The following is a 15,792-nucleotide window of genomic DNA, read 5'->3' as shown; positions in this document are numbered from 1 at the left end:
ATACTGGGGTAGAGGGAGGTGCAGGTGTGCTGCTGTGGGCTCTGCGGACAGCTGGTTATGAAGCTGTTGCTCTAATCTAGACGTTGCTATGAATTGCTTTATGTGTATGTTTTGTCCTCTTTGGAATTATTGTTTGGAATCTACTCACAGGAGCGGGTGAAAGAGTCTGAACGTTTGTGTATCTCCTGATGCGTGCTCTGTGCTCAGTCACTGTCCTGTTTGACTCTTTTGCAACCCCGTGGACGGTACCCCACCAGGCTCCTCTTTTCACGGGGTTTTCTAGGCAAGAATGCTGGAGTGGGCTGCCATTTCCTTCTCCAGGGGTTCTTCCTGACCCACGGATTGAACGCATGTCCCCTGCATTGGCAGGCAGAATCTTTACCACGGAGCCTCCTGGGAAGCCCCATCTCTTGATGTGTACTGCCAAAGTAGTTTCCAAAAGCATTGAGGAGACCCTCCCAGCTTCTCTGCAGCTGCATCAGCTGTGCCACCCTTCACACTGTGGGTGAGCAGCCCAGCTCAGAGGGGCTACACGAATAGGATGGAGAGATGGGAAAATAACCCATCCCGCACTTCGGTATCTCCAGATGCTCAGACTTGGCACTTTCTGATACAATACTTAGTAGCATTTGGAGCTCGGCCCGGCCCTCCCTGTGTGACCTGGGGTAAGTCACTTAGCCATGGCCAGGACTTGCTACATCGGAGTTATTATGTGACTGTTCTGAATTCAGTATTTTCCTCCATAATACGGATCAATGCCAAGAGAAAATTGTGAAACACACTTTGTTTTCAGTTACCGCCCAGCTCCCTTCTGGGCTGTGCTCTTGGGCGCCACCCCCTCATCTTGCCTGGGGGCCTGGCTCTCTGCCTTCCTTCTGGCAGTGGTACCAAGGTGTGTGCAAACACAGCTAGTGCTTAATGCATGAGGCTCCTCCCTTTCTGGAAACCAATCTGGATTCTAGAAAAACGATTGAATGGTGGTCACTCTTGTCCCTGGGGCATATGTTAGATCTCAGGGTGCCGGAGTCTGCTCTCTTGATCCGTCTGCAGAGCCAATCCCGGGAAGGCCAGGGAGGCCCAGGACTGGCGAGCGAGTTGGTCTTTGGGGCTGTCTCCTAAGCCGGTTCCTGTCTTTCTGTTTTCAGGAGAGGCCCTGCCTCTGGCGCTGGCCCTGCTTGCCTTTGTGGGCTTCGTGCTGATCCTGGTGGTGGCGCTGCTCTCCATCTGGAAGATGGGCCGGCTGCTCCAGCACTCCTGCTGCCCCGTGGTGATGCTCCCCAACACCTTGGTAACTACTCTCCTCCCCTTCAGTGTGACACGCTGTCCAGGTGTCTTCTGGGCCTGAGCGGGATATGGACCTCTGCTTCGTGGGTGAACAAGCATTTGCACCAAGAAGGGAGAAGGACCTCCCTTCTAATTAGAGGGGCTGGGAGACCACCCTTCTGGGTGGAGGTTGGCCTCCCCCAGGTTCCCGTCAGGCCTCTGCTGCTTACCCCTAGGGCCTGGCACAGCAAGGCAGCAGGTGTGTAGCCCAGGCCAGGAGCTCGGCGTTCCAGGAATCATGCACAGTCTTACCCTGAGGACCGGCAAACCAGGCCTTCTTGGCCCCCTCCCATCATTATAACAGCAGCTATATCCAGAAACAAGTTCCAACACAACAGAGTCAATTCATACACCAAGAGTATCCTGGGTTCTTGGGGTGAGGTGCATGTGTGTGAGTGTGGGGCATGCGGACAGTGCTTTGCCTTTGGCTGGGGCAGGGGAACTATCCGCACCTGCCCAGTGACTACCCAGGGTGAGGGGTCCCCACAGCTCACAAGCCTTGAGGACCCTGGGCCATCCATCTGAGTCTCCCTGTGGGGGCAGGCCCCATGTGCTTTGCAGGGGTGGGGGAAATGCAAAAGCAGGCCTCCAGAGCTCCCTCCATGTTGCATCTATGCAGAACTTCAGGAGCACAAGGAAAGCACTCAAAAGACAAGAGCTCCTAGGAATCCTAATGCATTCTGTTCTTGTTGTTGTTCAGTCTCTAAGTTGTTTCCAACTCTTTGCCACCCCATGGACTGCAGCATGCCAGGCTCCTCTGTCCACCACTATCTCCTGGAGTTTGCTCAAATTCATGTCCATTCAATCAGTAATGCTATCTAATCGTTTCATCCTCTGCCGCCCCCTTCGCCTTCTGCCTTCAATCTTTCCCAGCATCAGGGTCTTTTCCAATGAGTCAGCTCTTCACATCAGGTGGCCAAAGTATTGGAGTTTCAGCTTCTACATCAGTCCTTCCAATGAATATTCAGGGTTGATTTCCTTTAGGATTGACTGATTTGATCTCCTTTCAGTCCAGGGAAAATCCAAGCAACTGAGATGAGACCAGAGACAAGAGATTCTGTGAGAGAATGTCCACTTTCGTCCATGGAAGATAAATGCCATGATCTTTGACCCCCTTTTGCTTCTCTGTTCCCCTCTCCATCCTTCCTACATCGTTCCAGTGTCTTCCTACATGCATTCCTTTCCATAAGTCTTTTAATTTCTATTCTGTTTTCCCCCAGATTTTAATGTGGACAATTTCTCTGAGTATATGCATTTCCCGCAGTGCTGTGTGAGAAATAGATCGCTAGGGTCCATCAAACCCCAAACAAGTTCTGGAGCTGCACATCTCCACTGCCATCTCTCCTCATCCTCAGCCTCAACTTTAGTACAGGCTAGCTGCACTTCCGGAGAAGGCAATGACAACCCACTTCAGTACTCTTGCCTGGAAAATCCCATGGACGGAGGAGCCTGGTGGGCTGCAGTCCATGGGGTCACTAGGAGTCAGACACGACTGAGCGACTTCACTTTCACTTTTCACTTTCATGCATTGGAGAAGGAAATGGCAACCCACTCCAGTGTTCTTGCCTGGAGAATCCCAGGGATGGGGGAGTTGGTGGGCTGCCGTCTATGGGGTCGCACAGAGTCAGACATGACTGAAGCGACTTAGCAGCAGCAGCAGCAGCAGCAGCAGCAGCTGCGCTTCAGCATTGGCCTTAGTCATAGATAATCCTCCAAACTATTAAAAAGCAGCTTCCAGCCAACCTTGCAAAATCCATGCATCTTTCCAATTAAACCATGGAAAATTACCAAGTGGAAATCCTTGAGAAGCTTCAACAAGTCCTATTGAGCTTGTAAGTGTTTTATCTGTTTGGATTAAACATTTCATGTCTACATCTGTAATTTTACAGTTGGTGATGGTTGCACTTTGAAATATACCATTAAGAATGTCTTTTCTTTCCATTCAAGTTTATATCACGAAGGAACAGTCTAAAGCAAAAATATACATGCAAGGAGAATTATATTAAGACTGCTCGGTGTGTGTTCCCTATTTTAAAATATAATGTGTTTTCCTTGTCTTTTATCCATAATTGCTTCATGGAGATGGAGGCTTTGGTGCTAAAGGTCTTAGTTTTCTTCTGTGACTCGCTTTATTCTTTCTCTTCTTGCTGTCACATTCCACTGTAAACGTGGGTGGCAAACACCAAGACGGCCCCAAGCTCAGCTCAGTTCACTTCAGTCGCTCAGTCATGTCCGACTCTTTGCGACCCCATGAACTGCAGCATGCCAGGGCTCCCTGTCCATCACCAACTCCCGGAATTCACTCAAACTCATGTCCATCGAGTCGGTGATGCCATCCAACCATCTTATCCTCTGTCGTCCCTTTCTCCTCCTGCTCCCAATCCTTCCCAGCATCAGGGTCTTTTCCAATGAGTCAACTCTTCGCATGAGGTGGCCAAAGTATTGGAGTTTCAGCCTCAGCATCAGTCCTTCCAATGAACACCCAGGACTGATTTCCTTCAGAATGGACTGGTTGGATCTGCTTGCATTCCAAGGGACTCTCAAGAGTCTTCTCCAACACCACAGTTTAAAAGCATCAGTTCTTCAGCTCTCAGCTTTCTTCACAGTCCAACTCTCACATCCATACATGACTACTGGAAAAACCATAGCCTTGACTAGACAGACCTTTGTTGGCAAAGTAATGTCTCTGCTTTTGAATATGCTATCTAGGTTGGTCATAACTTTTCTTCCAAGGAGTAAGTGTCTTTTAATTTATGGCTGCAGTCACCATCTGCAGTGATTTTGGAACCCCCCAAAAATAAAGTCTGACACTGTTTCCACTGTTTCCCCATCTATTTCCCATGAAGTGATGGGACCAGATGCCATGATCTTCGTTTTCTGAATGTTGAGCTTTAAGCCAACTTTTTCACTCTCCTCTTTCACTTTCACCAAGAGGCTTTTTAGTTAGTCATCTCCAAACTGAGATATGCTTCAATGGACTTTGTGTGCTTCACAGAAAGTAGAGTCTGTGAACAGAAACAGACTCAGAGACTTAAAGAATGAACTTATGGTTGCCAGGGGGATGTGATACTTATGGAGTTTGGGATGGACGGGTACACACTGCTATATTTAAAATGGATAACTGACAAGGACCTACTGTGTAGCACATGGAACTCCACTGAATGTTACGTGGCAGCCTGAATAAGAGGGGAGTTTGGGGGAGAATGGATAAATGTATATGTATGGCTGAGTTCCTTTGCTGTCCACCAGAAGCTATCACAACATTGTTAATTGGCTATGTGCTGTGCTAAGTCATTTCAGTCATGTCCAACTCTTTGTGACCCTATAGCCCAAAGGCTCCTGTGTCCATGGGATTCTCCAGGCATGAATAATAATCGACTATACCCCAATACAAAATAAAAAGTTAAAAACAAAAAAAGAAAGTGAAGTTTGTGAACTCAGATGCCTCGGGGGCCCAGAGAGATACAGAAGAAAACAAGGGCCCAGGAAAAACAAAAAGTGTACAGTGCAGTAAATGTGACTTAATAGGGAGAGATGGATATGGGGACCAAGGCGCACATGTCCCAACTAAAGAAAGCATCTGCTTCTCAGCTCAAGCAGGCTACCAAGAGGAGATGTGAGCTGGTGCTCCCTGGGCTCCACATTTGAAATGAGAAACCAGAAATCCAGACTTTATAATAAATCTCCTGATTTTTGAGCATTAAGAACTAATTCAAGTTTATATATATATAAATATAGATTCAAGTTTATATATATATAAGCTTATATATATATAAGCTCAACCTTGCTTGAAAGTTTGTTCTAACCTATGGGATGACAGTTTAGTACCTTCTGAAATTCTGAGATTATGCCGATTCACTTTAACATTCTAGAACTACACTGTCCAAAACAGTAGCTGCTAGTGTATGTGATTATTAAGCACTTGAAATGTGACTGGTCCAAATTGAGATATTCTGTAACTATAAAATACACAATAGATTTGGAAGGCAGTACAAGGAGAGTGAAAAATGGTTTATTAATATTTTATATTGATTATATATTGAAATAACATTAAAAATAAAGTATATTATTAAAATTAATTTTACCTATTTCTTTTTAGTTTATAAAATGTGCTACTAGAGGATTTTTAATTGCACATGTAGCTCCCAGTACATTCCGCTGGACAGCGCTGCTGTGGAGTTTAAGAAACCATCAGGTATAAGCACTGCAGATGTAGGTAGCCAGCGTCCTGAGAATGAGTGGACCATCGGTGTGAATTGATGGCGGGCTCCACACTGACATCCTGTTTGGTGAGCCCTGCTTGTACACTGTCCTTGCCCATTATTTGCCAAGCCCTGAAGCCACTTCTTTACAAACAAGATCCAGAGCAACTGACTTGATGAAGCTGTTGTCTCCTGGGCACTGGTGTGGAGGAAATCATTGGTGCCTACCTGTCTGTGCCCATGTGCCACTCATCAGAGTAATGATGAGCAGAACTTCAGGAGAAGCTGTTTAAGAGTCGAGTGAGTCTGTTGGAAGTGACTGAGTTAGCAACAGTGGAGAGAGTTACCCTGAAAGGAAGATACCTGAATTTTTACCATCAGTTATGATAATGTAGGAAATGCACCCCACTCCAGTACTCTTGCCTGGAAAATCCCATGGACAAAGGAGCCTTGTAGGCTGCAGTCCACGGGGTCACGAAGAGTGAGACACAACTGAGCGACTTCGCTTTCACTTTTCACTTTCATGCATTGGAAAAGGAAATGGCAACCCACTCCAGTGTTCTTGCCTGGAGAGTCCCAGGGATGGGGGAGTTGGTGGGCTGCCATCTATGGGGTCGCACAGAGTCAGACATGACTGAAGCAACTTAGCAGCAGCAGCAGCATGATGATGTATTGGGCTCACTGGGAGAAGATGGCAAGAAAGTGAAATACGAGTAGGGAGGGACTTCTGTTTATGGAGCACCATCCCTGGAGCGGACACCGTGCTGGTGCTGTTTGTAGAGCGCCTTGGACCAGGTCACTATTCTCAGAGCTCTCTGGTGGAAGAAGGCTAGATTTTTGGAACCAGCACTACATGCTGGACTTTTGTGGGGCAGGGTCCCTGAGGAGGCAGGGTGCCAAGAGATCTACTAGTCAGTGACCTGGGAGATGATCTCAGTAAAATGGCAAGCCCATGGTCTAGGGGTTAGAATTGTCTATTTTTTTTTAAGTTTATTTATTTGACTGCATTGGGTCTTGGTTGCAGTACGTGGGATCTTTGTTGTGGCTCAGAGACTCACTAACTGTGGCTCATTCCAGAGTGTGTGGGTTCAGTAGTCGTGAGGCATGGGCTTAGTGGCTCTGAGGCATATGAAATCTTACTTCCCTGATCAGGGACTGGACCTGTGTCCCCTGCATTGGAAGGCAGATTCTTAACTGCTGGACCACTAGGGAAGTCTCTTCGGGCTTTTTTTCCTGCTAGAAAGTTAATGAGTCAAATAGTTGGGATTTTTGGTGATATTCTCTTCAACTCTGACTATGACTATTAACCTAATGAATATGACTGAAAATTGTGTTTCAGAAAATAACAAATTCACCCCAGAAGTTAATCAGCTGCAGAAAAGAAGAGGTAGAAGCCTGTGTGACTTCAGGGCTCTCTTCTGAGGAGCTCCTCAAGGCCTGTATCTAGCAGATGAAGCCGAGAAATCTGGGCTGCAGGATGCAGAAACCACGAGGGGAAAGGCTGCACTTCTTTTCCTTCAAGGACAAAAGAGAAGAGAAGAGGCTGCCATGTCCACGTCTAGAAGCAGCTGTCAGAGGCAGGGTGGTATGGCTGATGGAGTGCTAAGAGGGGGTCAGGGGATGTGACCTCCAACACTGGATCTCTGCCGTCTACTAGCAGGATGACCTTGGGGGGAAATGACTTAGTCTCTCTGCCCCTCAGCTTTCTCATCTGTACAATGGTTAACTACTTGACCATTAAACCGTATGTGTATATATATCTATATTATCTCTCTGCCACTTGCAGAGCTGTCGGGAAATTGGCAACATTGTATGTTGTGATTAGTTCTGCTTTTCTGAAGAGCAGCAGATACATGTGTAACAGGAATGATCAGAGACTACACAAGCAATGGCCACTTTCCTGGAGGACACTTTGAAGACGAAAAGAAGAGTGTGTACAACGAGGTTGATTTCACTTCAAGCCAAATGCCTCTGCATGCATGTGGGCTAAGTCACTTCAGTCGTGTCTGACTCTTTGTGACTCTATGGACTGTAGCCCGCCTGTGCAGAGGTGACTGAAATGCTCAGCCAGCAATAAGATCTGTGGCCTAGAGGGAGACTACAGCCCCACTGAAAATGGGCTGTGCGTGGATGCTGCTGACCTGTGAAATGCTGTGCAGGGTGAATAGGGTGTGTACGCCGAGGACAGCAGCTGAAATGAGTGTGTATGATGAGATGAGATTGCAGAAGGCTGTCGATCGTAAGTGTAATGTGTTCTGTGCTCCTTTTTTCCTGTGGAGTTGTTACAGTACAGCATGAAAATAAAAAGAGGTCGCCTTGGGGACTCATTTTCGTTTCTTCCAAAACAGTGGTCTTTAGGGTTCGAGTTACATCATCAACCTTGGGTCCAGGCTGCATGAAGGCCACCTTTGGTTAGGATGCTGGGGGTAAGCCCAGGTCGGGGATGGAGCAGGGGTAGACTGGGGGACAGTGTCTGGCTGCATGGGGGCTCTGACTGAGGCAAGGTGCTCTTGGCTATTCCTGGGACCTCACACTACAGAAAATCCCTTGGGGAACTCTTTTAAGATAGCCCCTCAGGGTGTCCTTACTTCTCCCAGCATGTTCGTCCTGGACCCATGAGTGAAGCTTCTTCCTGACCCTCTCGCCCACCAGGTGAGGAAAAGTCAGGGTCAGGGAAGGGATGGAGGGGGAGTCTCTTGAAGGCTGAAGCAATTGTTGGGCAAAGCCTGGGTCTCCCATCATAGACCCCACCCTTCCCAGCTCTGGAGCCTCTGAGCTGGTTTGTTTCCACCCTCACTTCCTGGGCCCCTTCCAGCCAGCCTTGAGGTGGAGACAATCTAACTGCTTCAGCCAGGTGTTTCCCCTATAAGGCAGAGGCCCCCAGCCCTCTCTCCACCTGGGCAGGGGTTTCTAGGGGCCAGAGGAGGGGCTCTCTCTAAGACGAGATCACCGGAGAGCTTCTCTTTTGTACCATTTTGTATGGTTCTGCATTGTTTGATTCTTTTATGCAGAGTATATGTTCAGTTTACCTTTGGCCAAACTGGAATCCCACTCCAGTTTGGAGTGGCAAATGGAAACCCACTCCAGTACTCTTGCCTGGAAAATCCCATGGATGGATGGAGGAGCCAGCTAGGCTGCAGCCCATGGGGTCACAAAGAGTCGGACACGACTGAGCGACTTCACTTTCACTTTCTTTCCTTCTAAACTGGAACCATATTTTCAGTTTGCAGGAATAAAGACTCCACTACTCCACCAGCCATGACCCCTCCTTCTTCTCCCCTGCCCTCCACCCTCGAGCCACAGTTGCCCTATCACCTGTCCAGACCCAGAACTCAGGAATGACCCCCAACTTCCCTCCGCTTGCATCCCTCTCACAGCTAGTTCCCTTGCCCATCCACCTTGCAGGTTTATACAGGTATCCAGACATTTCCCTCAATTATCCCATTGTCCTCCCATGTCCCCAGAATCATTTATGGAAGCCTGACCACGCACCAAACATTTAGCTGGTCCTTCAGAGTAGAGGGGAGCCCTCCCCCATGGCTGGCCATTCCATCTGCCCTGGAATACTGATATTTTGACTCCCTGGCCTCTCCTCCGATTGATTTACCCCTATCACCGGATTCTTCAGTGAGTGAAAGGGGTGTGATTAATAACTACAACAGGAATACTGACCATCTCTCACAGTCCTTGATGATGCCCAGTAAGCAGACACCCCTGACCCCAGAGTCAAGCACTTTTTTCTTAGTCCTGCCTTCAGATGCTACCAGGGTCCAAGGAACAAAATCCTGGTTCTATGAGGCTTACCTTTGGATGGTGGGGCCTGGGGGAGGAATAATAATAAAATAATAACAGTATTTATCATTATTAGGTGAGTTATCTAGAATATTGGGAGTGTGTATGTCCTATGGGAAGATGACAAGATGGAGCAGAAAATGGAGGGGTAGGGTGAGGGCAGATTGCAGCTTCCTCTAAATGAAAATAAATGGAAACAGAAGAACCACAATGCTAGTTAAGTCCTTCCACAGTGTGGGGGACTAAGCGTGTGTGTGTGCTAACTCACGTCAGCCGTGTCCTGAAGTGCAGGACCCTATTGACTGTAGCATTCAACACAACCCTATGGACTGTAGCCCTCCAGGCTGCTCTGTCCATGGGATTCTCCAGGCAAGAATACTGGAATGTGTTGCCATGTCCTCCTCCAGGGGATCTTTCTGACCCAGGAATTAGAACCCACAGTTCCCACATTGTGGGTGGAATCTTTACTGCTGAGCCACTGGGGAAGCTCAGATTAAGTGTGACTCTAGAGCAAATGGTTTGGCAACAAGTCCTTAGGAGTGTGCAGCCTCAAACAGAAACTTCACTCAGTATTTTGTTTGTACTGACAGTGTTTTTTTTTTTAACTATTCTCTTAAGTTGTCACAGCAAGTAAATAATTATGTTTATTTGGATAGGAAACTAGATTTCAGGATTAGTGAAAGGGAAGGTCAATGGTACACTCAATTATTTGAGTAGGAGCAGTGTACTACTGGCAGAGAAGGCAATGGCATCCACTCCAGTACTCTTGCCTGGAAAATCCCATGGACGGAGGAGCCTGGTGGGCTGCAGTCCATGGGGTCGCTGAGGGTCGGACATGACTTAGCGACTTCATTTTCACTTTCCACTTTCATGCATTGGAGAAGGAAATGGCAACCCACTCCAGTGTTCTTGCCTGAAGAATCCCAGGGACGGGGGAGCCTGGTGGGCTGCCGTCTCTGGGGTCACACAGAGTCGGACACGACTGAAGTGACTTAGCAGCAGCAGTAGCAGCAGCAGCGTACTACTGGAACTGAATTGAGTCCATCCATATGAACTCATGCCTTTATAAAACATTACATTAGAAGTAGATTTCCTTTTGGGCTTTTTGCCACCGAAGTGGCCTAGTTGCAATGTACCCTATATTTTGCCTTTTTTTTTTTTTTTTTTTTGCTATTTTTCTCTCAAAAGGAGCCAGAGTTTCTTGGAGCAATGTCTGATTCTATACCTGGTCTGGGGTAGAAATGAGCAAGATAATAATGTCAGGACACTTACACCTTGTTGGGCCAGAAGCAAAAAGCTTTAAATAGGTGGGTCATTCAAAATTATGCAAGGAATCAGTCTAAGAGAGGTAAATTTGCCTCAGCCAAAGTTGGGACACTGTGAACATCAAAAGGCGAATACTGGCTGATATCAATGGGCAGACCACATTTGCAAAGTCATGGGTCCATAACTGTACACGAAAAGAGCAAATGTTAATACAATGAATTCTCAAAGAAGATGAATAAAATGTCTTTCTACTGAGTCTTGTTATTGAATCCTATGGGGCTTGTTGACTCACTGTATCTAAGAAGCATACCTGTAAATGTAAACTGGTAAATGTAGCTACACCAGTCAGAAGGCGTTCTTCTCCCCCACCCTTCCCTGGCCCAGGCCATGACCTGCTGAATGCCTGCAACAGCCTCCCCTTCCTGTCTCTGCACTTGCCCATCTCCTGTCTTTCCAGGGATGCCCTGGCAAAGCTCTTTTTTAAGTTCCTTTTACAGACTGTCTAGCTTCTGTGCTAGCCTTCCCCATCTCTTACATAATTTTTCTTATTTTTCTGTGCGCCCTGTTTTTTCCTCTGGCTAACTTCCTGTGGGTGCTCAGCGTTCTCAGTTTCCTTGGAATCTGGCCTGACTGGGTCCCTTTAGGGACCAGCTTCTGAGCCCACCTGGAGTGGGGAGCGCATCACGTCCACGGGGGTCTGGCGCCACCTTGTGTTGAGTGCTGGAAATTCCTTCTTTTGTTCCCATTTGCCTGGAAGTGCCCTGGGCTTTCTGGAGAGAGAAAAGGAAAACTCGGGCAAATTTCCTAGAATGAGAACTGCAGAACTTCCATGGGCTTGGTCCCTGGCAAGCCTCCACCATCATCAGTGGATTTAGAATTTAGCAGACACCATATCCTCGCTCGTGCTCAGAAGCGCTCTGCTCAGTGCTCCTGTGGCTCTCCCTCCTGGCTGGACCTTGGCCACTGCCTCAGGCCTCTGGCTACCAGTCTTTCCCCTGTGCTGACCTTCTCTACCTCTTTAAAAAACAGTTTTTGATATTTTCTCCTGTGTTCTATAACCTATCTCAGGGTTTAACTGACTTTTTTGGGTGGTGGTGGGGTTTGTGTCCATGACAGGGGAGTCATGTTAAACCATTTTGGCACCCAGACTGTGACATTTGGAACTGGCACACAAGAGGTGAACCCAAATTACAGTTTTCTCTTGCTGGCTGTCAGGTCCTCAAGGATCAAACAAAAAAGCCCAGAAAATCTATCTTCCCTGGAGGTGGGAGCACACACAGATGGGAGCAGGAGGGAAGACACAGCCCCTTCCGCCCTCCTTCAGTGAGGGGCCACCAGCGCAGGAGCAGCAGTAAAACCCCATGAAGGACCCTGGAGGAAAAGCTGAGACGTCTTGTCAGGTACCTGCAAAAAGCCCCCAAAGCCAAAGGAAAACTCTCCTATGGGAGGAGGTTCGTGTCCCCAGTCCCTCCACTGGAGCCCACTGGGGAAATTTTAACAAACAACCTTAAAAAACCTGACTGTTGAAAAAAATTAGTGCCTGTGTAAACCAAAGTAACTTCTACATTTGCTCCTGTGCTTTCAAATCATCCATCTACAAGGTGGCCACATATCTCCAAATTTCCTGGACATGACAGTAAGTCTTCTGCCGAACTGTCTACTGATGTTATTACCGGTTTCTAGCCTTAGGAGATCACACCCCAGAGCAGGGGCCCCTTGATGCCATCCCACCTACATTACCCACACTGAAGGGCTTTCCCAGGTGATGCCCTGTTTCACTGAAGACTTTGGAATCTTGCACTTAGAAACAGGCCAAAATGAAATAGCCCTCAGGTTAAGCCTAGGTGGGGCTTCTCTGGTAGCTCAGGTGGTAAAGAATCTGCCTGCAATGTGGGAGACCTGGGTACACTCTCTGGGTTGGGAAGATCCCTGGAGAAGGGAATGGCTACCTATTCCGTATTCTTACCTGGAGAATTCCATGGACAGAGGAGTCTGTGGGCTATAGTCCATGAGGTTGCAGAGTCAGTCCTGGCTGAGCAACTAACACACTTAAGCCTAGGTTATGGAGGGCCAGTGGGGTGGAAGAATTATGTATTTTAAGTGAGGAGTTTTAATTTAGCAGATGGCAGCAAGTAGATGCTAAAATTTTAATATGGGTACCTGTAAGCAGCTCAGTTTTAATTTATGACATAATCTCTTTGTCTGAGAAAAGGATTTGCCTCCTTTATCCCTCCCCCTTTCCTCTCTTTTTCCCTCCTGCCTTTCCTTCCTTTATACCTACTTCATCTCGTTCTCGCCTTTTGTTCCCCTCCCTCTTTCCTTCCTTTTTCTCTTTACTTCCTTTTCTAACAAAGTTTTAAACTCTGAAGGAGAATTTTAACTTGGGGTTGGCAAAGACGACCTTCAGGTTGAAGAACTGATAAGAAGTTTGGGTCTGAGGTGTGGTTCTAAATGTGTTGCCTAAAAGCCAAAAGCCCAGGCCCTAGAGATGGGTGTGGTGTTGGAGGTGGGGCAGGGCGTGGGTCTGCACTTCCCACCCACCCCAGTGGGCAGCACTCACACCCTCTCCTTTCCACTCTTACCCTGCTTGGTTGTTAGAGCTTCAAGACTTGGGGGGATCAGCCAAGGCCAAGCTGGGCTGAAGGTGCTGCCCCTGGAGGGAGCAGAAGCCCAGTGAGCAACACGCTGGAGGCCGAGAGCTCATTGAGTCTGAAGGAGGAGCAGTCTGACCTCCTGTTATCAGCGTTTGCACTTGAGATTTTATCTGAACGCCCCCTCCCCCCCCCCCCCCAAGTTTCTTACATGAGGAGGAGGGCTTGGGGAGGCCTCTGGAACTGTGGCTCTCCAGGACCCTGCTCCTGCCTGCCCTGTGTCAGCTCCCGTGAGGAAGTGACCACTCTTCTCGGTGGGACAGGACAGGAGAGGATAAGATTTCTGCTTTAGTCACTAATAAGAAAACTCCTCCTATCACTGAGGGAAAGTGTTCCCACTTTGGAAATGGGCCCGACCACTCTGTGAAGACCGAGATTGTTGCCAAAACCTTGGCTCTCTGCGCACTAATGCCAAAAAGAATACGGAGACAGTTATGGAAAAGAAAGAAAGAGTGGCTTTATTACTTGGCCAGGTAAAGGGGAAAAACCGGAATTTAGTGCTTCAAGAACTGTGCCCCCCATCCTGGTGAGTAGGGAAAGGTTATATAGTCAGGCAGGAGATTGTGATGAGGATCAAGACAGTACCAGGCGGCACTAATGGTAAAGAATCCGCCTGCCAACGCAGGAGACCTAAGAGACGTGGGTTCAATCCCTGGGTTGGGAAGATCCTCTGGAGAGGGCATGGCAACCCACTTCAGTATTCTTGCCTGGATAATCCCACGTACAGAGGAGCCTAGCAGGCTATAGTCCAGGGGGTTGCCAAGAGTTGGGCATGACTGAAGTGACTTAGCACGTATATTCTTCTTTCTTCTGCAGTTTCAAAAGGGTGGGTTGCTGACAAGATTAAGGTATGTGCAGGGTCCTAGGAGAAGGCAATGGTATTCCACTCCAGTACTCTTGCCTGGAAAATCCCATGGACAGAGGAGCCTGGGAGGCTGCAGTCCATGGGGTCACAAAGAGTTGGACACGACTGAGTGACTTCACTTTCACTTTTCACTTTCATGCACTGGAGAAGGAAATGGCAACCCACTCCAGTGTTCTTGCCTGGAGAATCCCAGGGACGGGGGAGCCTGGTGGGCTGCCGTCTATGGGGTTGCACAGAGTTGGACATGACTGAAGCGACTTCGCAGCCGCAGCAGCAGCAGGGTCCTGGGTAGTCCTCTCCTAATATTGATGAGTTTCTGCCTCAGGTGGTTTCATCGCTCCTTCTCCTTTGATTAGCAACTGTTCTGCCCTTTGGAACTCAGAGAAGGTCGTGGAGTCTGGAGTCTTGGCTACAAGGACTAGGGAACAAAAAGGCCTCCATGCCCAGGAGTCCCACAAGGCCCTGCTTGGCATCAGTGACTGGGTCTGGGACATGTGTCTACTTTAAAAAAAAAATTGTTTATTTATGTGAATGTGTCGGGTCTTAGTTGCAGCATGCAGGTTCTCTAGTTGTGGCAGGCAGGCTCTAGAGCACTGGCTCAGCAGTTGCTGCACACTGGCCCAGTTGCCCTGTTGCAAGTGGGATCCCAGTTCCCTGACCAGGGATCAAACCTGAGTCCTGTACAGTGGAAGTCAGACTCTTAACCACTGGACCACCAGGGGAATCCCTGGGGCATGCTTCTTGCTTGTCTAGCTCAGTAGCGTCTGAGACGTGCCTGGAAGACCTTGATCAAAATGGTGGAGTGAGCACACATCAAATCCTCTCTGTAACCTCCACAGAAGAGTGATTGATGAAATTCACACACATACACACATACACACACACACAATAAATCAGTGAATCAATCAATCTTTGTGACTAATAATGAAGAATAAGCTTACTGTGTGGGCTGGTGAAATGTAACCCAAGGGTAGAAGGTACTGGGTATACTGTCCATAGGGTGGGCCTCAAGACTCATGTGAGAACAGAGATGAGTGCACCCCATGCTTGGCAGGAGAGTGGACCTGTGCTCGCTGCATGAAACTGAGGAAGGGGCTGGTTGTCTTGCCTTTCCAGTGGATGGGGGCTGAAAAAGCTCCAGAAATGTGCTGCTTGTTCACGCTGCAGGAAGAAAAAGAGGCATCTTGTTAAACGGAGGAACTGGGCTGGTCGAGCACGGGATGCAGCGCCTGGGATCATGTTGGCTGAGAGCAAACATCTGAAAGTCCATAACTTAAGACCCAGTCCTGAGTGTGCAAACCAGGAAGAATGGTCTAAGTTAGCTGCAAAAGTGCTTACCAAGCAAGGACTTGTTCATGGCAAAAAACCTGGCAGAACAAGCTGAGGAACAAAAGTTACAAAGAACACTGGGAGGCAAGCTTTACAGACTCAACAAATAAGAATTCGTAACAGAAGGGATGGAAATAATAGATAATTTGAAAATCTAAAACTCATGGAATCTCTCCCACCCTTCCTTAAGTTTAGTGGTGGCATTTTTTTCCCCCTGCCAATTGAGACTATTTAGCTTAATGCTGGACAACTGAAAGCTCTACAGTCATTTTAACTAGGAGTTTGCATTCATAATTAAAATTGCCTCTCCCCAGATAGTAATAAAAACTTTGAACGCTCTCTGGAGATATAAAGCTTCTTTTGT

At 47.9% G+C, this 15,792-nt stretch overlaps 1 protein-coding gene across 2 annotated transcripts in view; it reads left to right on the top strand.

The window, feature by feature from the left end:
* Positions 1 to 7,852, top strand: part of IL20RB (interleukin 20 receptor subunit beta) — a 36,946-nt gene extending 29,094 nt beyond the window's left edge. For both annotated transcript variants that reach the window (XM_004003314.5, XM_042236712.1), the window contains exons 6-7: positions 1,146 to 1,288; positions 6,865 to 7,852. In XM_004003314.5, coding sequence (XP_004003363.2) covers positions 1,146 to 1,288; positions 6,865 to 6,972 — 251 coding nt within the window. In that variant the 3' untranslated portion in view covers positions 6,973 to 7,852. The remainder of the gene's footprint in view (positions 1 to 1,145; positions 1,289 to 6,864) is intronic.
* The last annotated feature ends 7,940 nt before the right edge of the window (positions 7,853 to 15,792 follow it).

Source organism: Ovis aries, chromosome 1, assembly GCF_016772045.2.
Source record: "Ovis aries strain OAR_USU_Benz2616 breed Rambouillet chromosome 1, ARS-UI_Ramb_v3.0, whole genome shotgun sequence".
In the NCBI taxonomy this organism is placed as follows: Eukaryota; Metazoa; Chordata; class Mammalia; order Artiodactyla; family Bovidae; genus Ovis; species Ovis aries.
The sequence above is the reverse complement of the archived record's forward strand: the minus strand, read 5'-3'. Positions and strand labels throughout refer to the sequence as shown.